The 25,303-nt window shown below is 39.8% G+C and overlaps 1 protein-coding gene across 1 annotated transcript in view; it reads left to right on the top strand.

Moving 5' to 3' along the window:
- The window catches only part of eIF5 (eukaryotic translation initiation factor 5), an 86,728-nt gene extending 61,878 nt beyond the window's left edge, over positions 1 to 24,850 (top strand). The window contains exons 10-14 of the mRNA XM_070093637.1: positions 2,401 to 2,544; positions 2,811 to 2,960; positions 19,133 to 19,270; positions 19,786 to 19,968; positions 24,613 to 24,850. Coding sequence (XP_069949738.1) covers positions 2,401 to 2,544; positions 2,811 to 2,960; positions 19,133 to 19,270; positions 19,786 to 19,968; positions 24,613 to 24,777 — 780 coding nt within the window. The 3' untranslated portion in view covers positions 24,778 to 24,850. The remainder of the gene's footprint in view (positions 1 to 2,400; positions 2,545 to 2,810; positions 2,961 to 19,132; positions 19,271 to 19,785; positions 19,969 to 24,612) is intronic.
- Positions 24,851 to 25,303: the final 453 nt, after the last annotated feature.

Below are 25,303 nucleotides of genomic sequence, written 5' to 3' on the forward strand. Positions count from 1 at the left end.
AATACCTTCATCTCCGCATCTACTAACTCTCCTACTCTGTTTTTAACTGACAAATCCATACTTTCCCTAGGCTTTCTTAACTTGTTTAACTCCAAAAAATTTTCTTATTTTCATTAAAATTTCTTGCCAGTGCCTCTCCCACTCTGTCATCTGCTCTCCTTTTGCACTCTCTCACCACTCTCTTTACCTTTCTTTTACTCTCCATATACTCTGCTCTTCTTATAACACTTCTGCTTTGTAAAAACCTCTCATAAGCTACCTTTTTCTCTTTTATCACACCCTTTACTTCATCATTCCACCAATCACTCCTCTTTCCTCCTGCCCCCACCCTCCTATAACCACAAACTTCTGCCCCACATTCTAATACTGCATTTTTAAAACTATTCCAACCCTCTTCAACCCCCCCCACTACTCATCTTTGCACTAGCCCACCTTTCTGCCAATAGTCGCTTATATCTCACCCGAACTTCCTCCTCCCTTAGTTTATACACTTTCACCTCCCTCTTACTTGTTGTTGCCACCTTCCTCTTTTCCCATCTACCTCTTACTCTAACTGTAGCTACAACTAAATAATGATCCGATATATCAGTTGCCCCTCTATAAACATGTACATCCTGGAGCCTACCCATCAACCTTTTATCCACCAATACATAATCTAATAAACTACTTTCATTACGTGCTACATCATACCTTGTATATTTATTTATCCTCTTTTTCATAAAATATGTATTACTTATTACCAAATTTCTTTCTACACATAGCTCAATTAAAGGCTCCCCATTTACATTTACCCCTGGCACCCCAAATTTACCTACTACTCCCTCCATAACATTTTTACCCACTTTAGCATTGAAATCCCCAACCACCATTACTCTCACACTTGATTCAAAACTCCCCACGCATTCACTCAACATTTCCCAAAATCTCTCTCTCTCTCTCTCTCTCTCTCTCTCTCTCTCTCTCTCTCTCTCTCTCTCTCTCTCTCTCTCTCTCTCTCTCTCTCTCTCTCTCTCCCTCTCTCCCTCTCTCTCTCTCTCCTCTACACTTCTCTCTTCTCCAGGTGCATACACGCTTACTATAACCCACTTTTCACATCCAATCTTTATTTTACTCCACATAATCCTTGATTACCAAAACTGTTGTCCAGAGGGCTGAGGAAGGGTTGTTGAGGTGGTTCGGACATGTAGAGAGAATGGAGCGAAACAGAATGACTTCAAGAGTGTATCAGTCTGTAGTGGAAGGAAGGCGGGGTAGGGGTCGGCCTAGGAAGGGTTGGAGGGAGGGGGTAAAGGAGGTTTTGTGTGCGAGGGGCTTGGACTTCCAGCAGGCATGCGTGAGCGTGTTTGATAGGAGTGAATGGAGACAAATGGTTTTTAATACTTGACGTGCTGTTGGAGTGTGAGCAAAGTAACATTCATGAAGGGATTCAGGGAAACCGGCAGGCCGGACTTGAGTTCTGGAGATGGGAAGTACAGTGCCTGCACTCTGAAGGAGGGGTGTTAATGTTGCAGTTTAAAAACTGTAGTGTAAAGCACCCTTCTGGCAAGACAGTGATGGAGTGAATGATGGTGAAAGTTTTTCTTTTTCGGGCCACCCTGCCTTGGTGGGAATCGGCCAGTGTGATAAAAAATAAATATAAAAATAATAATCCTTGAATTTATACATTTGTAGTCCCTCTTTTCCTGCCATAGCTTATCCTTCAACATTATTGCTACTCCTTCTTTAGCTCTATTTGAAACCCCTGACCTAATCCCATTTATTCCTCTCCATTGAAACTCTCCCACCACCCCCTTCAGCTTTGTTTCACTTAAAGCCAGGACATCCAGTTTCTTCTCATTCATAACATCCACAATCATCTCTTATCATTTGCACAACATCCACGCACATTCAGACTTCCCACTGACAATTTTCTTATTCTTTTTAGTAATCTTTACAGAAGTGGTTACTAGCCCATTGTTCCCGGCATTTTAGTTGACTTTTACAACACTCATGGCTTACGGAGGAAAGATTCTTATTCCACTTCCCCATGGATATAAAAGGAAAAGTAATAAGACCAAGAACTATTAAGATAAAATCAAAGAAAACTCGGATGAGTGTGTATAAATAAACGTGTACATGTATGTGTAGTGTGACCTAAGTGTAAGTAGAAGTAGCAAGACATGCCTGAAATCTTGCATATTTATGAGACAGACAAGACACCAGCAATCCTACCATCATGTAAAACAATTACAGGCTTTCGTTTTACTCACTTGGCAGAACGGTAGTACCTCCCTGGGTGGTTGCTGTCTACCAACCTACTACCTATATATAATTAAATAAAGCTTGTTGAAACTGCATGTAGTGTGGAAAATGTATTGCATGGTCCTGTATACAATGAATTTTATCGAGAGGCATTTTTAGGATGACTGGAGCCTTGATGTCAGCGAAGAAGCCATGAAAGAGCGACAGAAGGATCTAACAACAGGGGTGAAGAATCTAACAGTTTCAAATGATATTGAGAAGACCCAGAGTGAACGTCTTGAAGTTTTCTTCGAGCTCTGCAAGGTATAGTGCATAAATATCTAAAATAGTTTGATCACTGAAAAAAGGCAGTTATTAGATACCTGTTAGATGACACGAGTAAATGGGGTATATTTAAACAGATACCACGGTATTATTTTTTTTATTCAGCATTTGAAGGGGGAATTAAAAAAAAAATGCACTGAATTGTACTGCAGGTTCAACTGTTCCTGGTGCCTCTCATCAGGCCATATCGACAGTACAAAAGTTGGGATTCTGATATTTTAGTTTTAACTTGAATAAATTTTCAGGCAAAGGTTGATGATGGATCTTTAAAACCTGGAGCAGAAGTGTCAGTCTTCAAGGAAATTGCTGGAGAAGCTGAGAGATTAGAGATTAAAGAAAATAAGGCAGTCATGGTCCTGGTGGAGTTGTTGCTGGATGACAACATTATTAAACAGGTAATTTTGAACATATACTATGGATTTTTTAGTAATGTCTAGGAATGCTTAACAAAATTTTATTGGTATATTGATCATTTTAAGTTGGTACTAGTATGTACTAGTATGTCACCCTGCCTCAGTGGGAGATGACAGACTTGTTGAGGAAAAAAAAAAAAAAATAAACTAGTATGTAGCATTGGTTTGCAGTGGTTATAGAAGTGGGTGTGATATAGTAAAGAGGATCAGGGAGAAGGTTACCATGCATGATTGTACAATATAAAAATGTGGAAGGCAAAGCTTAGAGGGTTAAGTACTTAGGGAGTACATAATGGAGAACCTGGGAACAAATGGATTTGGTAGTTAAGAATGAGAGGATAATGTTAGTGGGGAGGTGGAGATGTTTAAAGATTTAATTTCTAAATGTAGTGAAATGAAGATGGTTTCATTGATTGGGTAGCAGTAAGGAAGTTGGAGGAAGTGAAAGAAGTGGGTGGAATGAAGGTAAAGCAGCTGGGACTAAAATGCTTTGGAGTGGTACTTGTATATGTTCCATATATGCAGGAATGAAGGGAACAAGGACGAGCTGAGGGCATGCATGGTTTCTTTGAATAAAGGGGACTAAAGATTGGTCCACTGGGTCATGATCTGATTGCCTTACTTTGACTTGTCATTCATAAACACTAGCTACAACTTTGGATCATTCATGGAAGGAACAAAATGAACACAAGTCACCCTGGTAGAAGGCAGAGATATGGGGAAAATTGCTTGAGAATAAAAGCAGTCTTGTAGACAATGACATGTTCAGTGATAAATTCCAATTGCTCAGATATGGAAAAAATGAACTCTAAAGGTCACTTTATACAAAATGCAGGACTGCCTAATAGAAGGAATGTGAAAGACCTAAGTGAATTAAGCTAATCTATCATTTACAGTACAGTAATTTTAATATTATGCAGAGAATTCATAGTTTGGAGATTAACCCTTTCAGAGTCAGTGCCATAGATCTACGGCTTTACGTTCAGGGTCTAAACCGTAGATCCATGCCATGAGCTCAGCTCACTGATAAGCTGTGAGTGGTAAATTTGGGCCTAGATATGAGAGAAGACATCTGTGGTATGTGTGCACCACATAAAACAAATCCTGCAGCACAGTGTATGAGAGAAAAAAAACTGAGACCGTGATTTTCGATTAAAACAGCGACATTGCAGTTTTTTTGTTTTTTATAGTTGTATTTGCAATTTCTTGGTCTCATTTGATAGAATGGAAGACATATTACAGAAATAAAGATGATTTTGATTGGTTTTAGCACTGGAAATGGCTTGAAACTGAGCTCAAAGTAGTGAAAATGTTAAATTTTTGCCTATGTTAAAGAGTAAACAAATGACCTCGCAAGTCTAATACACGCCAGCTGGTGGGTCTAATATACATTCACAGATGTGGTGATATTTATAAAATTATTACAATATTGCAGAACAGTAAATCCTCTATTTTTTGGTTTGAATAAAAATTCATAATGTGAATAAAAAATCAAAATAGAATTCATTTGTAAAGCCTCAAAATGTAACTAATGAACAGAGGAAATGTTAGTTTAGTGCCAGGAATAACTACATTGTTTATTCTGGACCCTATTTTGAAATTGGAATATTTTGAACTGTTAAATTAGTCAAATTACCAATTTCCCATCACTATTTTGTAGTTGAAACAGTTGACTTGGCGATTTCTTGTGCTCAATCGATAGAATAGAAGCAATACTAGTGAAATGGCTAAGAATTTGGTCGACTAGAATAATGTAATTGGCCTAAAATGGGAGTCGGTCGGCAAAATCGCCGATTCGTAAATATCACTGACACATCAAAATTCGCGAGAGCATAATTTTGTCAATTTTCCATCAAATTTCGTACTTTTTGTTTTATTACCTTCAGAAAGATTCTCTACCATTTCATTAGAAAAAATAACAATTTCTTTAAAATTCTTGGACTCTGGTGCACACTTTGAAATTTGGCCTCTGGACCCTGAAAGGGTTAAGAGGAGGTGTGGAGTTAATAAAAGTATTATCCAGAGGGCTGAGGAGAGTTTGAGGTGTTTGGTCATTTAGAGAAGATGGCGCAAAATAGAACGACTTGGGTGGGGTGGGGGGTAGATGAATCTAGTGGAGGGAAGGCAAGGCAAGGTAGGGGTCACCCTTGGAAAGGATGGAGAAAGGGGGTTAAAGGAGATTGTGTGCAAGGGGCTTGTACATACAGCAGGAGTGCAAGAATGTATTAGATAGGAGTAAGTGGAGGTGATTGGTTTTTGGGACCTGACAGTTGGAGTGTGAGTAGGGTAATATTTTGTAGATTCAGGGGAAACCGGTTAGCCAGACTTTAATCCTGGAGGTGGGAAGTACAATGCCTGCACTCTAAAGGAGGGGTTTGGGATATTTGCTGTTTGGAGGAACATCTAAACTGTTGTATCTTGGCACCTCTGTCAAGACAGTGATAGCATGAATGATGGTGAAAGTATGTTTTTCGGGTCACCCTGCCTCTGTAGATGGCCAACATTAAGTGTTGCAGAAACTAGGAAAAGGATAATGGTAGGTAGATTCTGTGGTGATACTAAATTGCTTGAGAGCTTTCCTAAGTGTGCTGCTCAGTGTTAAATCCCATTCAAGGCAGGTGAAATCATGATCATTTACTACCCACAGAGAGCCAATAAACATTTAAATTGGAGTGAGAGATGGAAGTGTAAAATAAAGGGTACTATAGGCACAATGAGAGAACACTTTATCAACCTCCATTGGCCTAGAATATTTGACATTAGATATCAGAAATAATGAAGAATTGAGACTTGTGCAATATATGGGAATCTTTATTGAAACGTTTTGTCACAGTGGCTTCATCAGTCCAATACAAAGCAGGAAGGTATAAGGAGAAGAGCTTGAAGTAATCAGTCCCCCAGCCTGGAATCTGTGTTCAGTCCATCAAATCCAGGCTGAGGGACTGATTACCTCAAACTACTACTATCATTGTACCTTCCTGCTTTGTATTGGACTGGTTTTGGCACAGTGGCTTCATGTCTCTTCAATAAAGATTCCCATATGTTGCATACATGTCTGTTCTTCAACTTGTTGGTTTTCAAAACCATTCATCACGTTAGAAATACTGCCAGAACAAGTGTAAACACTTTAGGAAACCCTATTGCAACCTTGGTGACAGATACACCAGGCTGTGATGGGTATTTGTTCCAGTGAGCTGCCAGCAGAAATGGCCTGGTTGATAAGGCAAGCACCAGGGAAATCTGTTAAATATACCTGGTGATGTGTAAGGTGTAAAAAAAAAAAAAGCGAAGACAAGGAAGGATTGTAGAGAAACAGTTAGGAAGGGCAGAGAATGTGGAGGCAGTGTTTACAGTCCTTTGAAAATGGTAAGCTTGTAGGGAAAGGGCCCTACCCATCTTGGGGGAAAATTGCTAAAAATCAAAGCTACTTTTGTCCAAAACCAACCAAATGATCTTCCATTCTGTTAATTGATAGCAAGAAACTGCCAATAAAACGATGAAAACCACCCTAGAAAATGCCTTGGTTGCTGTTTTAAACAATTCAGAGGTTTACTTTCATCATACACTACACGAGGGCTCAATTTTTATGTTGTACATGCTCGTTGCACACACTCATGTCTAGGCCAAAATTTACCACTTGCTGCATATTTGAGGGAGCTGTTTAAAATGTAATATACTAGAGTGACACTGGCATTAGTGACATTAAGTGAGATGATGAAAGGGCTGATGCCTTCTGCACCTTGTGGAATTGCTGGAACACTACTGCAAATTTGGAAATTTACCTACTGTTAAAAAAAAAAAAAGTTAATCTGAGCAGAAACTAGAATGCCAGTTTTGATTACCATCAAACTTTCAATAATAGTGGACTTTGTTTGGAGGAACATCATTGGTTTTTGGTGCTGTGAATTTTTTAAATTTCTTTCTGGACAGTTTGGTTTCAGGTCAGTAACTAGTGCCTCTAATGAATGCTTGAAACCTGAAAATATTAGTATACTTTAGAGAATTATTTGGATTGATGGGTGTCAGTTGGCCTTCACGAAATTTAGGAGAATTGAAATTACTGTATTTTAGTTATAATTTGTGAATGACTTGTCCATTTGGCTTTGAACCATAAACTCCTCTCACTTGAATGCAACAAAGGTTTCAAACTTAGTAATTGTTTGATTGGCTTCAACTATGAAAGCTAATTTTGTCTAACTCTTTTTCTTTAAAGAATTATATCTATATCCCCACAACCTTTAGTTCTATAGTCTCTTCAGCCCTTTGTTATAGCAATGAAAGAAAAGACTAGGTATATTTTAATCAGAAATCTTCAAAGTATATTAGGACACAATTTGGTGGAAAGTTTGAATTTATTTGTAAATGCCAATATAATTTTTATTGAAATTGGTTTATTTTTCATGCAATAATGTGTGTGCTTCTGATTGGCTCTAATTGTAAACAGATGTTTAGCTGCATTAAAAACTTTCAAGTACAATTGAAAGAGGGTGGGGGGGAGAGGCTGGGCTTGCTGAATAGGGATAACTTTCTGGATCAGGTACTACCATCCTACCAAGCGAGTGTAAAAAAAGAAGCCTATATCTGTTTTGCATGATGGTAGGATTGCTGGTGTCTTTTGCATGTCTTGTAAACATGAAAGATTTCAGGTATGTCTTGCTACATAGTTTGGTCACATACATGTACACGTTTATGTATACACACTCGTCTGAGCTTTCTTAGTGCTTTTCATTTCATAGCCATGGGGAAGTGGAATAAGAATTTTTCCTCCGTAAGCCATGCGTGTTGTAAGTCAATTAAAGTGCCGGGATCACTGGGCTAGTAACCCCTCTTCTCATGTAGCGTACTAAAAATTAAACCGTTAAAATTGGGATGTTTGAGTGTGCGTGGATGTTATGCGAATGATGAGATGATTGTGGCTGTTATGAATGAGAAGCTGGATGTTTTGGCTTTAAGTGAAACAAAGCTGAAGGGGGTAGGAGAGTTTGTAGGGAGAATAAATGGGATTAGGTCAGGGGTTTCAAATGGGGCTAAAGGAGGAGTAGCAATAATGTTCAAGAATAAGTTATGGCAGGAAAAGGGAAAATATAAATGTATTAATTCAAGAATTATGAGTAAAATAAGGGTTGGATGTGAAAAGTGGCTTATAGTAAATGTTTATGCACCTTGAGAAGAGAACTGTAGAGGAGAGATTTGAGAAATGTTGAGCGAGTGCATGGGGAGTATTGAACCAAGTGAAGAGTACTTGTGGTTTGGGGGATTTCAGTGTTAAAGTGGGGAAAAATGTTGTGGAAGGAGTAGTATGTAAATTTGGGGTGCCAGTGGTAAATGAACATCGGGAGCATTTAATTTAGCTTTGTGTAGAAAGAGGTTTGGTAATAAGTAATACATTTGATGAAAGAGAATAAAAAAGTATACAAGGTATGATATAACACGTAATGAAAGTTTTAGATTATGTATTGGTGGATAAAAGGTTGATGGGTAGGCTTCAGGATGTACATGTTTATAGAGGGGCAACGGATATATCAGATCATTTAGTTGTAGCTACAGTTAGAGTAAGAGATAGATAGGACAAAAGGAAAATGGCAACAGCAAGTAAGAGGTGACACTGTGTAAACTAAGGGAGGAAGTTAGGATGAGATGTAAGCAACTATTGGCAGAAAGGTGGGCTAATGCAAGTATGTTAGTGGGGGAGGGGGGGGGGGGGTTGACAAGAGTTGGGATAGTTTTAAAAGTGCAGTATTAGAATGTGGGGGTAGAAGTTTGTGGCTATAGGAGTGGGTGCAGGAGGAAAGAAGAGTGATTGGTGGAATGATGTAGTGTGTGACGAGAGAAAAAGGTAGCTTATGAGAGGTTTTTACAAAGCAGAAGTGTTGCAAAAGAGCAGAGTACGTATATGGAGAGTTAAAGAAAGGTGAAGAGGGTGGTGAGTGTAAAAGGAGAGCAGATGATAGTGGGAGAGGCACTGTCAAGAAATTTTCATGAAAATAAGAAAATTTTAGAGATAGATAAGAAAGCCTAGGGAATGAATGGATTTGCCAGTTAACCCTTCGAGGGTTTCAGCCTTACTACTGCGGCTTATGACCCAGGGTTTTTGACGTACTAGTACTCCTAAATTCTAGTGCCCTCAAATCTAGTGAGAGAAAGCTGGTAGGCATACATATGAAAGAATGGGTCTGGTCAGTGTGCGCAGTATAAAAAATCCTGCAGCACATGGTGCAAAATGAGGAAAAATAAACTTTGACAGTGTTTTTGGAATAAGCGACTTTGCACTGTATTTTCGTATGGTATTTATTGTTGTATTTTAGTTTTCTTGGTCTCATTTTATACAATGGAAGACATATTACATAAATTGAGATGATTTTGACTGGTTTTACAATGAAAAGTACCTTGAAATTAAGCTCAAAATAGCAGAAATGTTCGATTTTTACCAAAGTTCAAAAGTAAACAAATCATGCCAAGCGTCCAATACACTTCAACTGGTGAGTCTGATATTCTTTCACAAGTGCGCTGATATTATTTACACCATTTCTACACTAATGCAGCAGTCTGCATAACAGTAAATCTTCCATTTTTTGTAAGAATAAAAATTGAAAGTGGAAAGCCAAAGAAATATAAGAGGGGCCTGGGGATGTGACTAACGAACAGAGGAAATGATGTTTTAGTGCCAGGAATGTCTGTCTTGTTTATTCTGGACCCTATTTAGAAATTGGCATCTTTTGAAATTTGTGTGAAATTGGCAAAATTGCTAAATTCTGACCACTGTATTGGATAGTTGAAATCAGTAAATGGGTGGTTTCTTGTACTCATTCAATAGAAAAAAATGGTTCTCGAGAAAGTTATGATTTTTGTCGACTAGTACACTGGAATTGGCCGAAAATAGGGCTCAAAGTGGGCAAAATCGCCAATGCGTGAACATCGTCGAGACCGCTAACTTCGCAAGAGCATAATTCCGTAAGTTTTCCATCAAATTTCATACTTTTGGTGTCATTATGATCGGGAAAACATTCTATCTTTTCACAAGAAATTTTTTTTTAATTTGGCCGACCCCTGAGAACAAGTCTCGGAGAGGGCCTGTCGACCCTCAAAGGGTTAAAAGCAGAGTAGGGGAGTTAGTAGATGGGGAGCTGGAGGCATTGTGTAGATGGTGGGAATATTTTGAGGGACTTAAATGTCGACTACGAAAGGGAGGCGTTAATTTAGTGCACTGGCCAGGGAGGTATACCATCTTTTAGGAGTGAAGAAGAGCAAGATGTGAGTGTGGGGGAGGTGCGTGAGGCATTACGTAGAATGAAAGGGGGTAAAGCAGCTGGAACTGACGGTATCATGACAGAAATGTTAAAAGCAGGGGGGGGGACAGTGTTGGAATGGTTGGTATTTTTGTTTAATAAATGTATGAATGAGGGGAAGGTACCTAGAGATAAGCGGAGTGTGTGTATAGTCCCTTTATATAAAGGGAAGGGGGACAAGAGAGATTGTAGAACTTAGAGGAATAAGTTTACCGAGTATACCAGGAAAAGTGTATGGTAGGGTTATTAATGAAATAATTAGAGGTAAGACAGAATGTAGAATTGTGGATGAGCAAGGAGGTTTTAGTGGGTAGGGTATGTGTAGATCTTTACATTGAAGCATATATGCGAGCAGTGTTTCGATAAAGGTAGGGAAGTTTTTATTGCATTTATGGATTTAGAAAAGTCATATTATGATAGTGGATAGTGAAGCAATGTGGCAGATGTTGCAAGTATGCAGAATAGGTGGTAAGTTACTAAATGCTGTAAATAGTTTTTGAGGATAGTGAGGCTCACGTTAGGGTGTGTTGAAGAGAGGGAGACTATTTCCCAGTAAAAGCAGGTCTTAGACAGGGATGTGTAATGTCACCATGGTTGTTTAATATATTTATAGATGGGGTTCAGGAGAGGGATTGGATTAAATTATGGGGAATTAAATACAACATGGAGAAGTGACAGCTACTTTTTGCTGACGATACTGTGCTTATGGGAGATTCTAAAGGAAAATTGCTAAGGTTAGTGGACGAATTTGGGAGTGTGTAAAGGTAGAAAATTGAAAGTGAACATAGAAAAGAGTAAGGTGATGAGAGTATCAAATGATTTATATAAAGAAAAAATTGGATATCAAATTGGGTAGTAGTCGTATGGAAGAAGTGAATGTTTTCAGATATTTGGGAGTTGACGTGTCAGCGGATGGATTTATGAAGGATGAGGTTAATCCTAGAATTGATGAAGTAAAAAAGGTGAGTGGTTCATTGAGGTTTATGTGGAGACAAAAAATGTTCTGTGGAGGCAAAGAAGGGAATGTATGAAAGTATAGTAGTAGCAACACTTATATGGGTGTGAAGCCTAAGTTGTAAATGCTGCAGCGAGGAGGTGGTTGGAGGAAGTGGAGATATCCTGTCGAAGGGCAATGTGTGTTGTAAATATTGTGCAAAAAATTCGGAGTGTGGAAATTAGGAGTAGGTATGGAGTTAAAAGTATTAGTCGGAGGGCTGAAGAGGGTTGAGGTGTTTTGGTCATTTAGAGAGAATGGATCAAAGTAGAATGACATGGAGAGCATGTAAATCTGTAGGGGAAGGAAGGCGGGGTAGGGGTCGTCCTTGAAAAGGTTGGAGGGAGGGGGTAAAGGTTTTGTGGGCGAGGAGCTTGGACTTCCAGCAAGCGTGCGTGAGCGTGTTAGATAGGAGTGAATGGAAACTAATGGTATTTGGGACCTGACGAGCTGTTGGTGTGAGGAGGGTAATATTTAGTGAAGGAATTTGGGGAAACCAGTTTTTATATAGCCAGACTCTAGTCCTGGAAATGGGAAGTACAATGCCTGCACTTTAAAGGAGGGGTTTAGGATATTGGCAGTTTGGAGGGATATGTTGTGTATATTTATATGTATATACTTCTAGGTAGTAGGTTGGTAGACAGCAACCACCCTGGGAAGTAAGATCGTCCTGCCAGATGACTGTGAAACAAACCTGTAACTGTTTTGCATGATGGTAGGATTGCTGGTTTCTTTTTCTGTCTCATAAACACGCTAGATAACAGGGATATCTTGCTACTCCTACTTACACTTTGGTCACACTTCACAGACACGCACATGCATATATATATATACATACATTTAGGTTTTTCTCCTTTTTCTAAGTAGCTCTTGTTCTTCTTTATTTCTTCTATTGTCCATGGGGAAGTGGAAAAGAATCTTTCCTTCGTAAGCCATGTGTGTCGTATGAGGCGACTAAAATTCCGGGAGCAATGGGCTAGTAACCCCTTCTGTAGACATTTACTAAAAAAGAGAAGAAGAAAAACTATAAAACTGGGATGCTTGAATGTGCGTGGATATAGTGCGGATGACAAGAAACAGATGATTGCTGATGTTACGAATGAAAAGAAGTTGGATGTCCTGGCCCTAAGTGAAACAAAGCTGAAGGGGGTAGGGGAGTTTCGGTGGGGGGAAATAAATGGGATTAAATCTGGAGTATGAGAGAGTTAGAGCAAAGGAAGGGGTAGCAGTAATGTTGAAGCATCAGTTATGGAAGGAGAAGAGAATATGAATGTGTAAATTCAAGAATTATGTGGATTAAAGTAAAGGTTGGATGCGAAAAGTGGGTCATAATAAGCGTGTATGCACCTGGAGAAGAGAGGAATGCAGAGAGGCAGATTTTGGGAGATGTTAAGTGAATGTATAGGAGCCTTTGAACCAAGTGAGAGAGTAATTGTGGTAGGGGACCTGAATGCTAAAGTAGGAGAAACTTTTAGAGAGGGTGTGGTAGGTAAGTTTGGGGTGCCAGGTGTAAATGATAATGGGAGCTTTTGATTGAACTTTGTATAGAAAGGGGTTTAGTTATAGGTAATACATATTTTAAGAAAAAGAGGATAAATAAGTATACAAGATATGTTGTAGGGCAAAATGACAGTAGTTTGTTGGATTATGTATTGGTAGATAAGACTGTTTAGTAGACTTCAGGATGTACATGTTTATAGAGGGGCCACAGATATCAGATAACTTTCTAGTTGTAGCTGCACTGAGAGTAAAAGGTAGAAGGGATACAAGGAGAATAGAAGCATCAGGGAGGAGAGAGGTGAAGGTTTATAAACTAAAAGAGGCAGTTAGGGTAAGATATAAACAGCTATTGGAGGATAGATGGGCTAATGAGAGCATAGGCAATGGGGTCGAAGAGGTATGGGGGTAGGTTTAAAATTGTAGTGTTAGTGTTCAGCAGAAGTTTGTGGTTACAGGAAAGTGGGTGCGGGAGGGAAGAGGAGCGATTGGTGGAATGATGTAAAGAGAGTAGCAAGGGAGAAAAAGTTAGCATGAGAAGTTTTTACAAAGTAGAAGTGAGGCAAGGAGGGAAGAGTATATGGAGAAAGAGAGGGGTTAAGAGTGGTGAAGCAGTGTAAAAAGAGCAAATGAGAGAGTGGGTGAGATGTTATCAACAAATTTTGTTGAAAATAAGAGTTTTGGAGTGAGATTAACAAGTTAAGGAAGCCTAGAGAACAAATGGATTTGTCAGTTAAAAATAGGAGATGAGAATTATTTTATTAAATGGAGAGTTAGAGGTATTGGGAAGATGGAGGGAATATTTTGAGGAATTGTTAAATGTTGATGAAGATAGGGAAGCTGTGATTTCGTGTATAGGGCAAGGAGGAATAACGTCTTGTAGGAGTGAGGAAGAGCCAGTTGTGAGTGGGGGGGGAAGTTCGTGAGGCAAGTAGGTAAAATGAAAGGGCGTAAGGCAGCCGGGATTGATGGGATAAAGATAGAAATGTTAAAAGCAGGTGGGGATATAGTTTTGGAGTGGTTGGTGCAATTATTTAATAAATGTATGGAAGAGGGTAAGGTACCTAGGGATTGGCAGAGCATGCGTAGTTCCTTTGTATAAAGGCAAAGGGGACAAAAGAGTGCAAAAATTATAGGGGGATAAGTCTGTCGAGTATACCTGGTAAAGTGTATGGTGGTAGTTATTGAAAGAATTAAGAGTAAGACTGAGAATAGGATAGCAGATGAACAAGGAGGCTTTAGGAAAGGTAGGGGGTGTGTGGACCAGGTGTTTACAGTGAAACATATAAGTGAACAGGATTTAGATAAGGCTACAGAGGTCTTTGTGGCATTTATGGATTTGGAAAAGGCGTATGACAGGGTGGATAGGGGGGCAATGTGGCAGATGTTGCAGGTGTAGGAGGTAGGTTACTGAAAGCAGTGAAGAGTTTTTAAGAGGATAATGAGGCTCAAGTTAGAGTATGTCGGAAAGAGGGAAATTATTTCCCAGTAAAAGTTGGCCTTAGACAAGGATGTGTGATGTCACCGTGGTTGTTCAATATATTAATAGATGGGGTTGTAAGAGAAGTAAATGAGAGGGTCTTGGCAAGAGGCGTGGAGTTAAAAGATAATCACACAGTGGGAGTTGTCACAGTTGCTTTGCTGATGACGCTGTGCTCTTGGGAGATTCTGAAGAGAAGTTGCAGAGATTGGTGAATGAATTTGGTAGGGTGTGCAAAAGAAGAAAATTAAAAGAGTACAGGAAAGAGTAAGGTTATGAGGATAACAAAGATTAGGTGATGGAAGATTGGATATCAGATTGGAGGGAGAGAGTATGGAGGAGGCAAATGTATTCAGATATTTGGGAGTGGACGTGTCAGCGGATGGGTCTATGAAAGATGAGGTGAATCATAGAATTGATGAGGGGAAAAGGGCGAGTGGTGCACTTAGGAGTCTGCGGAGACAAAGAACTTTGTCCTTGGAGGCAAAGAGGGGAATGTATGAGAGTAGTTTTACCAACGCTCTTATATGGGTGTGAAGCATGGGTGATGAATGTTGCAGTGAGGAGAAGGCTGGAGGCAGTGGAGATGTCATGTCTGAGGGCAATGTGTGGTGTGAATATAATGCAGAGAATTCGTAGTTTGGAAGTTAGGAGGAGGTGCGGGATTACCAAAACTGTTGTCCAGAGGGCTGAGGAAGGGTTGTTGAGGTGGTTCGGACATGTAGAGAGAATGGAGCGAAACAGTGACTTCAAGAGTCAGTCTGTAGTGGAAGGAAGGCGGGGTAGGGGTCGGCCTAGGAAAGGTTGGAGGGAGGGGGTGAAGGAGGTTTTGTGTGCGAGGGGCTTGGACTTCCAGCAGGCATGCGTGAGCGTGTTTGATAGGAGTGAATGGAGACAAATGGTTTTTAATACTTGACGTGATGTTGGAGTGTGAGCAAAGTAACATTTATGAAGGGGTTCAGGGAAACCGGCAGGCCGGACTCGAGTCCTGGAGATGGGAAGTACAGTGCCTGCACTCTGAAGGAGGGGTGTTAATGTTGCAGTTTAAAAACTGTAGTGTAAGCACCCTTCTGGCAAGACAGTGATGGAGTGAATGATGGTGAAAGTTTTTTTCGGGCCTCCCTGCCTTGGTGGGAATCGGCCAGTGTGATAATAAAAAAATACTTCTAAGCTGTTGTATTCTGAGCACCTCTGCAGAAACTGATTATTTGCGAGTGAGGTGAAAGTGTTGAATGATGAAAGTATTTTCTTTTTGGGGATTTTATTTCTTTTTAGGTCACCCTGCCTTGGTGGGAGATGGATGACTTGTTTTTTAAAAAACAAAAAATTGCAGTATACCAGGTAAAGTGTATGGTAGGGTTATTACTGAAAAAAAAATATGTAAGACAGAGTAGGATTGCAGATGAGCAAGGAGGCTTTAGAGTGGGTAGGGGATGCATTTACATTGAAGCATATATTTTTATTTTTTATTATCACACTGGTCGATTCCCACCAAGGCAGGGTGGCCCGAAAAAGAAAAACTTTCACCATCATTCACTCCATCACTGTCTTGCCAGAAGGGTGCTTTACACTACAGTTTTTAAACTGCAACATTAACACCCCTCCTTCAGAGTGCAGGCACTGTACTTCCCATCTCCAGGACTCGAGTCCGGCCTGCCGGTTTCCCTGAACCCCTTCATAAATGTTACTTTGCTCACACTCCAACAGCACGTCAAGTATTAAAAACCATTTGTCTCCATTCACTCCTATCAAACACGCTCATGCATACCTGATGTAAGTCCAAGCCCCTCGCACACAAAACCTCCTTTACCCCCTCTCTCCAACCTTTCCTAGGCCGACCCCTACCCCGCCTTCCTTCCACTACAGACTGATACACTCTTGAAGTCATTCTGTTTCGCTCCATTCTCTCTACATGTCCGAACCACCTCAACAACCCTTCCTCAGCCCTCTGGACAACAGTTTTGGTAATCCTGCACCTCCTCCTAACTTCCAAACTACGAATTCTCTGCATTATATTCACACCACACATTGCCCTCAGACATGACATCTCCACTGCCTCCAGCCTTCTCCTCGCTGCAACATTCATCACCCATGCTTCACACCCATTTAAGAGCGTTGGTAAAACTATACTCTCATACATTCCCCTCTTTGCCTCCAAGGACAAAGTTCTTTGTCTCCACAGACTCCTAAGTGCACCACTCACTCTTTTTCCCTCATCAGTTCTATGATTCACCTCATCTTTCATAGACCCATCCGCTGACACATCCACTCCCAAATATCTGAATACATTCACCTCCTCCATACTCTCTCCCTCCAATCTGATATTCAATCTTTCATCACCTAATCTTTTTGTTATCCTCATAACCTTACTCTTTCCTGTATTCACCTTTAATTTTCTTCTTTTGCACACACTACCAAATTCATCCACCAATCTCTGCAACTTCTCTTCAGAATCTCCCAAGAGCACAGTGTCATCAGCAAAGAGCAGCTGTGACAACTCCCACTTTGTGTGTGATTCTTTATCTTTTAACTCCACGCCTCTTGTCAAGACCCTCGCATTTACTTCTCTTACAACCCCATCTATAAATATATTAAACAACCACGGTGACATCACACATCCTTGTCTAAGGCCTACTTTTACTGGGAAATAATTTCCCTCTTTCCTACATACTCTAACTTGAGCCTCACTATCCTCGTAAAAACTCTTCACTGCCTTCAGTAACCTACCTCCTACACCATACACTTGTAACATCTGCCACATTGCCCCCCTATCCACCCTGTCATACGCCTTTTCCAAATCCATAAATGCCACAAAGACCTCTTTAGCCTTATCTAAATACTGTTCACTTGTATGTTTCACTGTAAACACCTGGTCCACACACCCCCTACGTTTCCTAAAGCCTCCTTGTTCATCTGCTATCCTATTCTCCGTCTTACTCTTAATTCTTTCAATTATAACTCTACCATACACTTTACCAGGTACACTCAACAGACTTATCCCCCTATAATTTTTGCACTCTTTTATCCCCTTTGCCTTTATACAAAGGAACTATGCATGCTCTCTGCCAATCCCTAGGTACCTTACCCTCTTCCATACATTTATTAAATAATTGCACCAACCACTCCAAAACTATATCCCCACCTGCTTTTAACATTTCTATCTTTATCCCATCAATCCCGGCTGCCTTACCCCCTTTCATTTTACCTACTGCCTCACGAACTTCCCCCACACTCACAACTGGCATATATGTGAACATATATTTGAACAGTATTTAGATAAAGGTAGGGAAGTTTTCATTGCATTTATGGATTGCATATGATAGTGGATAGGGGGGCAATGTGGCAGATGTTGCAAGTAGTATGTGGAAAAGGTAGAAAGTTACTAAATGCTGTAAAGAGTTTTTGAGAATAGTGAGGCTCAGCTTAGGGTGTGTAGGAGAGAGGGAGACTACTTCCCGGTAAAAGTAGGTCTTAGACAGGGATCTGTAATGTCACCATGGTTGTTTAATATATTTATAGATGAGGTTGTAAAAAGTAAATGCTAGTGTTGGAGAGGAGTGGGATTAAATTGTGGAGAATAGTGCAAAATGGGTGCTGACAGTTGCTTTCTGCTGTTGATACTGTGGTTATGGGAGATTTTAAAGAAAAGTTGCTAAGGTTAGTAGATGAGTTTGGGAGAATGTGTAAAGGTAGAAAGTTGAAAGTGAACATAGATAAGACTAAGGTGACGAGAGTATCAAATTATTTAAAGAAAAAATGGATTTTGCATTGGAGAGGGAGTATGGAAGAAGTTAATGTTTTCAGATGTTTGGGAGTTGACTTGTCAGCAGGTAAGTTTATGAAGGATGAGGTTAACCATAGAATTGATGAAGGAAAAAAGGTGAGTGGTACGATGAAGTATCTGTAGACAAAAATGTTACCTATGGAGGCAAAGATGGGAATTTGTGAAAGTATAGTGGTACCAACACTCTTATATGGGTGTGAAGCTTGGATTGTAAATGCTGCAGCGAGGAGGCGGTTCGAAGCAGTGGAGATGTCCTGTCGAAGGGCAGTGTGTGTTGTAAATATTATGCACAGAATTCTGTGCATAATATTTACTAAAAGTATAGGTCAGAGGGCTGAAGAGGGGTTGTTGAGGTGGTTTGGTCATTAAGAGTGGATCAAGGTAGAATAACTTGGAGAGCATATAAATCTGTAGGGGAAGGAAGGTGGGTTAGGGGTTGTCCTTGGAAAGGTTGGAGGGGGAGGGGTAAAGGAGGTTTTGTGGGTGAGGGGCTTGGACTTCCGGCATGTGATCATATTAGGAGTAAATGGAGACGAATGGTTTTCGAGACTTGACGAGCTGTTGGAGTGTGAGCAGGGTAATATTTAGTTAACCCTTAAACGGTCCAAACAAATAGACGTTCAAATTCGTAGTGCTACAAAAGTAGATTACTTTTTTTTTTTACACGTTTTCAAATGTAAAACAAAGATCTACATTTTTTACATACTTTCAGATGTTGAAAAAACATATATATACGTTTGGACCGTTTAAGGGTTAAGGGATTCAGGGAAACCAGTTATTTTTACATAGCTGGACTAGAGTCCTGGAAATGGGAAGTACAGTGCCTGCACTTTAGAGGGGTTTGAGATATTGGCAGTTTGGAGGGATGCATTGTATTTCTTTATATATGCTTCTAAACTGTTGTATCTGGGTGCCTCTGTAAATAGTGATTATGTATGAGTGAGGTGAGTGTTGAATGATGAAAATATTTTGGGGGGCTTTTTTCTTTTTGGGCCACACTGCCTCGGTGGGAGACGGCCGACTTGTTGAGAGAAAAAAAAAATTTGGTAGGAATTACATGAAGCACTTTGTCATTAATTTTACTTTTACTATAAATTTGTTAACAAATTTCAGATTCCTCAATATCGAATCCTTCTCCTCCTCTTTACCCATGGAAATCCCAAGAGTCAAAAGTACTTCATTGGTGCTGTTGAGAAACTGATTGAACTGAATAAGGATCTGTTGCTTCCCAAGGTTCCCATGATTTTAAAGGCAAGTATATTTGTAGCATGCATTTGTTTTAGACCTGTTAATGGATGCACAAGTTAAATAGGTAAAGACCAGTACAAAAATTACTTTGACAAAGACCAGATGTTTGTGAAATTTGTATGTCACTCATGAACTGACAGCTTCCCAGGTTGCATATCTTGCTTTATGTATATCTTCATACTTTTTTTTAAATCATGGCAGTGTGAAGAAATCCTTAAAATTAGTGACCAATGTTATGCTTAAAGGGTAATATTGTATTTATAAATTTGAAGTATAACATGGGTTGTATCAAAGAGACATCTTAATGTAAGGAATAGGTGGAAAGCTAACATTTGTAAAGTTTTTCCTTGAGTATGTAGTTTTAGTACAATAAAAATGTTGCATTGTGTGAAGGATGGTGAAAGTGTGTCTTTTGGGTCACCCTGTCTCTCTCAGTGGGAGACAGCCAATGTGTTGGAAAAAAAAAATTACACTAAATATGGTCTTCCAGGGTTTTAATATGGTATGTTTAATTTTAGGCAATGTATGACCATGATATTGTTGAAGAAGAGGTGTTACTAGACTGGGGAAAGAAGATTTCAAAGAAATATGTGACAAAGGAAACTGCTGCAGAGATTCATGCCAAAGCTCAGCCTTTCTTGAAATGGCTGCAGGAAGCTGAAGAGGAGGAAACCACTGAAGAGGAGGAAGATGACGTTGAGGTAAGGAACACTGCAAGACTATGCTTGTGAACCTTTAATATTATAGTTTTAGTAGGGGTTTGAGCATACAGCGCTATCTGCACGTGCGCGCTCATTGTTATTGCAGAGGTCTATTCTCAGCTCCTGGCCCTGCCTTTCAACTTGTTCTTAATACTATGCATGGAGCCTGCCTCCACCACCTAACCCTTTCAGGTTGAAGACCCCTAATCTTAAACTTGCTTTCAGGGTCCAAGGCAATGAAGCCTAAAATACAAAATTTTATTGAACACTTGAAGAAATACGCTCTTGCAGAGTTAGTGATCTCAGCAATGTTTACACACGGTTTTGCCCACTTTGAGCACTATTTTGGGCCAATTTTATTATTCCAGCTATTTTGCTAATACGTATTCCTATTCTGTTGAGTACAAGAAACCCCCATTTACCTATTACAACTATCCATTAGTGATCAGAAATTGGTAATTTGGCCAGTTTCACACAAATTGCCAATTTAAAAATAGGATCCAAAATAAACAGTAGATATTACTGGCACTAAAAACATTCCCTCTGTTCACTAGTTACAACCCCAGGCCTCTTATATTATGCTTGCTTTCCATTTTGAATTTTTTTTTTTTTTTATTTTATTATCACACTGGCCGATTCCCACCAAGGCAGGGTGGCCCGAAAAAGAAAAACTTTCACCATCATTCACTCCATCACTGTCTTGCCAGAAGGGTGCTTTACACTACAGTTTTTAAACTGCAACATTAACACCCCTCCTTCAGAGTGCAGGCACTGTACTTCCCATCTCCAGGACTCGAGTCCGGCCTGCCGGTTTCCCTGAACCCCTTCATAAATGTTACTTTGCTCACACTCGAACAGCACATAAAGTATTAAAAACCATTTGTCTCCATTCACTCCTATCAAACACGCTCACGCATGCCTGCTGGAAGTCCAAGCCCCTCGCACACAAAACCTCCTTTACCCCCCCTCCCTCCAACCTTTCCTAGGCCGACCCCTACCCCGCCTTCCTTCCACTACAGACTGATACACTCTTGAAGTTATTCTGTTTCGCTCTATTCTCTCCACATGTCCGAACCACCTCAACAACCCTTCCTCAGCCCTCTGGACAACAGTTTTGGCAATCCCGCACCTCCTAACTTCCAAACTACGAATTCTCTGCATTATATTCACACCACACATTGCTCTCAGACATGACATCTCCACTGCCTCCAGCCTTCTCCTCGCTGCAACATTCATCACCCATACTTCACACCCATATAAGAGCGTTGGTAAAACTATACTCTCATACATTCCCCTCTTTGTCTCCAAGGACAAAGTTCTTTGTCTCCACAGACTCCTAAGTGCACCACTCGCCCTTTTCCCCTCATCAATTCTATGATTCACCTCATCTTTCATAGACCCATCCGCTGACACGTCCACTCCCAAATATCTGAATACATTCACCTCCTCCATACTCTCTCCCTCCAATCTGATATCCAATCTTTCATCACCTAATCTTTTTGTTATCCTCATAACCTTACGCTTTCCTGTATTCACTTTCAATTTTCTTTTGCACACCCTACCAAATTCATCCACCAATCTCTGCAACTTCTCTTCAGAATCTCCCAAGAGCACAGTGTCATCAGCAAAGAGCAACTGTGACAACTCCCACTTTGTGTGTGATTCTTTATCTTTTAACTCCACGCCTCTTGCCAAGACCCTCGCATTTACTTACAACCCCATCTATAAATATATTAAACAACCACGGTGACATCACACATCCTTGTCTAAGGCCTACTTTTACTGGGAAATAATTTCCCTCTTTCCTACATACTCTAACTTGAGCCTCACTATCCTCGTAAAAACTCTTCACTGCTTTCAGTAACCTACCTCCTACACCATACACCATTTTGAAATTTTATTCGTACAAAAAAGTAATTTACTGTTATGCAAACTACTGTATTTTAATTGTATGATTGTCAGTGCAATCCTAAGTGTGTATTAGACTGGCCAGTTGGACATGAATTGGAAGAGTAACATCATTTGTATTCTCTGGAATATCGGCAAAAATAAAATATATCTGCTACTTTGAGCTCGGTTTCAAGCTACTTTCAGTCCAGACACCAATCAGAATCATCTCTTTCTGTAATATATATCTCGTTCTGTCAAATGAGACTAAGAATACAACCGTAAAAATCATAGGACGGTACACCGCAAAGTCACTATTTTAAACCAGTCCATTTTTTCCATTATGCACTACTTGCTCATCCACTAACCTTTGCAATTTTTCTTTAGAATCTCCCATAAGCACAGTATCATCAGCAAAAAGTAACTGTGTCAATTCCCATTTTGAATTTGATTCCCCTACCTTTATCTAAATACTGTTTGCATATATGTTTCAATGTAAACACTTGATCTACACATCCCCTACCCACTCTGAAGCCTCCCTGCTCATCCGCAATCCTACATTCTGTCTTACCTCTAATTCTTTCAATTATAACCCCAGGAAAAGCATACGGTAGGGTTATAATTGAAAGAATTAGAGGCAAGACAGAATGTAGGATTGTGGATGAGCAGGGAGGCTTCAGAGTGGGTAGGGGATGTGTAGATCAAGTGTTTACATTGAAGCATATATGTGAACAGTATTTAGATAAAGGTAGGGAAGTTTTTATTGCATTTATGGATTTAGAAAAGGCATATGATAGTGAATAGAGGAGCAATGTGGCAGATGTTGCAAGTTTATGGAATAGGTGGTAAGTTACTAAATGCTGTAAAGAGTTTTTATGAGGATAGTGAGGCTCAGGTTAGGGTGTGTAGAAGAGAGGGAAAATACTTTCCGGTAAAAGTAGGTCTTAGACAGGGATGTGTAATGTCACCATGGTTGTTTAATATATTTATAGATGGGGTTGTGAAAGAAGTAAATGCTAGGGTGTTCGGGAGAGGGGTGGGGTTAAATTATGGGGAATCAAATTCAAAATGGGAATTGACAGTTACTTTTTGCTGATGATACTGTGCTTATGGGAGATTCTAAAGAAAAATTGCAAAGGTTAGTGGATGAGTTTGGGAATGTGTGTAAAGGTAGAAAGTTGAAAGTGAACATAGAAAAGAGTAAGGTGATGAGGGTATCAAAAGATTTAGATAAAGAAAAATTGGGTATTAAATTGGGGAGGAGTATGGAAGAAGTGAATGTTTTCAGATACTTGGGAGTTGACGTGTCGGCGGATGGATTTATGAAGGATGAGGTTAATCATAGAATTGATGAGGGGAAAAAAGGCGAGTGGTGTGTTGAGGTATATGTGGAGTCAAAAAACGTTATCTATGGAGGCAAAGAAGGGAATGTATGAAAGTATAGTAGTACCAACTCTTATATGGATGTGAAGCTTGGGTGGTAAATGCAGCAGCGAGGAGACGGTTGGAGGCAGTGGAGATGTCCTGTCTAAGGGCAATGTGTGGTGTAAATATGCAGAAAATTCGGAGTGTGGAAATTAGGGGAAGGTGTGGAGTTAATAAAAGCATTAGTTAGGGGGCAGAAGAGGGGTTGTTGAGGTGGTTTGGTCATTTAGAGAGAATGGATCAAAGTAGAATGACATGGAAAGCATATAAATCTATAGGGGAAGGAAGGAGGGGTAGGGGTCGTCCTCGAAAGGGTTGGAAAGAGGGGGTAAAGGAGGTTTTGTGGGCGAGGGGCTTGGACTTCCAGCAAGCGTGCATGAGCGTGTTAGATAGGAGTGAATGGAGACGAATGATACTTGGGACCTGACGATCTGTTGGAGTGTGAGCAGGGTAATATTTAGTGAAGGGATTCAGGGAAACCGGTTATTTTCATATAGTCGGACTTGAGTCCTGGAAATGGGAAGTACAATGCCTGCACTTTAAAGGAGGGGTTTGGGATATTGGCAGTTTGGAGGGATATGTTGTGTATCTTTATACATATATGCTTCTAAACTGTTGTATTCTGAGCACCTCTGCAAAAACAGTGATAATGTGCGAGTGTGGTGAAAGTGTTGAATGATGATGAAAGTATTTTCTTTTTGGGGATTTTCTTTCTTTTTTGTCACCCTGCCTCGGTGGGAGACGGCCGACTTGTTGGGGGGGGGGAATATGGTGCACACTTACCACAGACCCATTCTCATATCTAGGCCCAGATTTACCACTCACAACTTAGATGAGCTCAGTGTAAAACTATGGGACGGATCCTGAAAGGGTTAAAGATCATGCTATGTCCTGACCATCATTGAGACTGAAAAAATATTACCATCCTTGTGGCTTGCCTGTATGTTCAATTTCCAGCCGTTTCCTTGCCTCTCAAACAGCCTGTCTACCCTATAAATTCAGATTATTTTAAATGTTGATCTCCCCTGATTTTGTTTGCCAATGTTAGCTTCTTGTACCTTATGCCTCTTAGCTGAGGAACAGGATTTGTTGTATGCTTTTCCACTTTCTTCAGCATAACATGCTATTTCAGGTATGGCTTTCATACTGTTGCACCATAAAGATGGATCTGGCATATGTTTGATAAAGGGCCTCAAATGACTGTCAAGATTCCTTAGTGCTACTTAGATTTGGAATGTGCTGTGTGCGGGTTTGTAATTACTATATCTTGTTTTAGTTTTAACTAACCATAACTAGTGTATCTAATTACAATAATTTTCCCTACTATTCCAGTTTGATCCTCGTGCATTGAGCCAATCTCTAAAAGAACAAGAGGCTAAGATTGCAGGAGATACAAAACCAATTGTAGCGGAAGCTCCCAAAATTGTTGGTCCTGGGGAAGAGGATGAGGATGATGATGATGATGACGACAGTGACTTAGACATTGACAACTTGTAAACCTGAGGACTTCATTTAAGGGCTAATGGTCATCAGGAATACCCCCTTTTTTTTTTTTTTTTTTTTTTTTTTTCCTCCAAAGTTAAAATTTCTTGAAATTATAAGGTATCTTAATTTTAATAGTGCTGTATAGAGGTATGCATTCCTGATTTGCATAATTAATCCAGGCCCTGACATCATTTGAATTTCTATACATAATACATTTTTTTACCTACCCCCCAAAGCTTGTAAGGTTAGTATTTCGTTTTGTTGCATTGTTCTCTGATTACACTAAAAGCAGATCTTACTTTATTCATATTTTTTTAATTGCTATTGGCTGTGTGGTTGTATTCAATGCTTAATCATTTGGTAAAGTCATATGGATAAGCCTCTAGAAGTTGTCTTTGAATCATAAAATTAAAAGTAATTTGCACAAACACAAACTTAGTTCTTTGACTAAGGCTAATGGTAATGTTTTGTTCAATGCTGGGAAACTTTTTCATAGTTAAAAATTTAAAACTTAGACCCTTCATTAAAGTTCTGATGT

Source organism: Cherax quadricarinatus, chromosome 43 (assembly GCF_038502225.1).
Source record: "Cherax quadricarinatus isolate ZL_2023a chromosome 43, ASM3850222v1, whole genome shotgun sequence".
Taxonomy (NCBI): Eukaryota; Metazoa; Arthropoda; class Malacostraca; order Decapoda; family Parastacidae; genus Cherax; species Cherax quadricarinatus.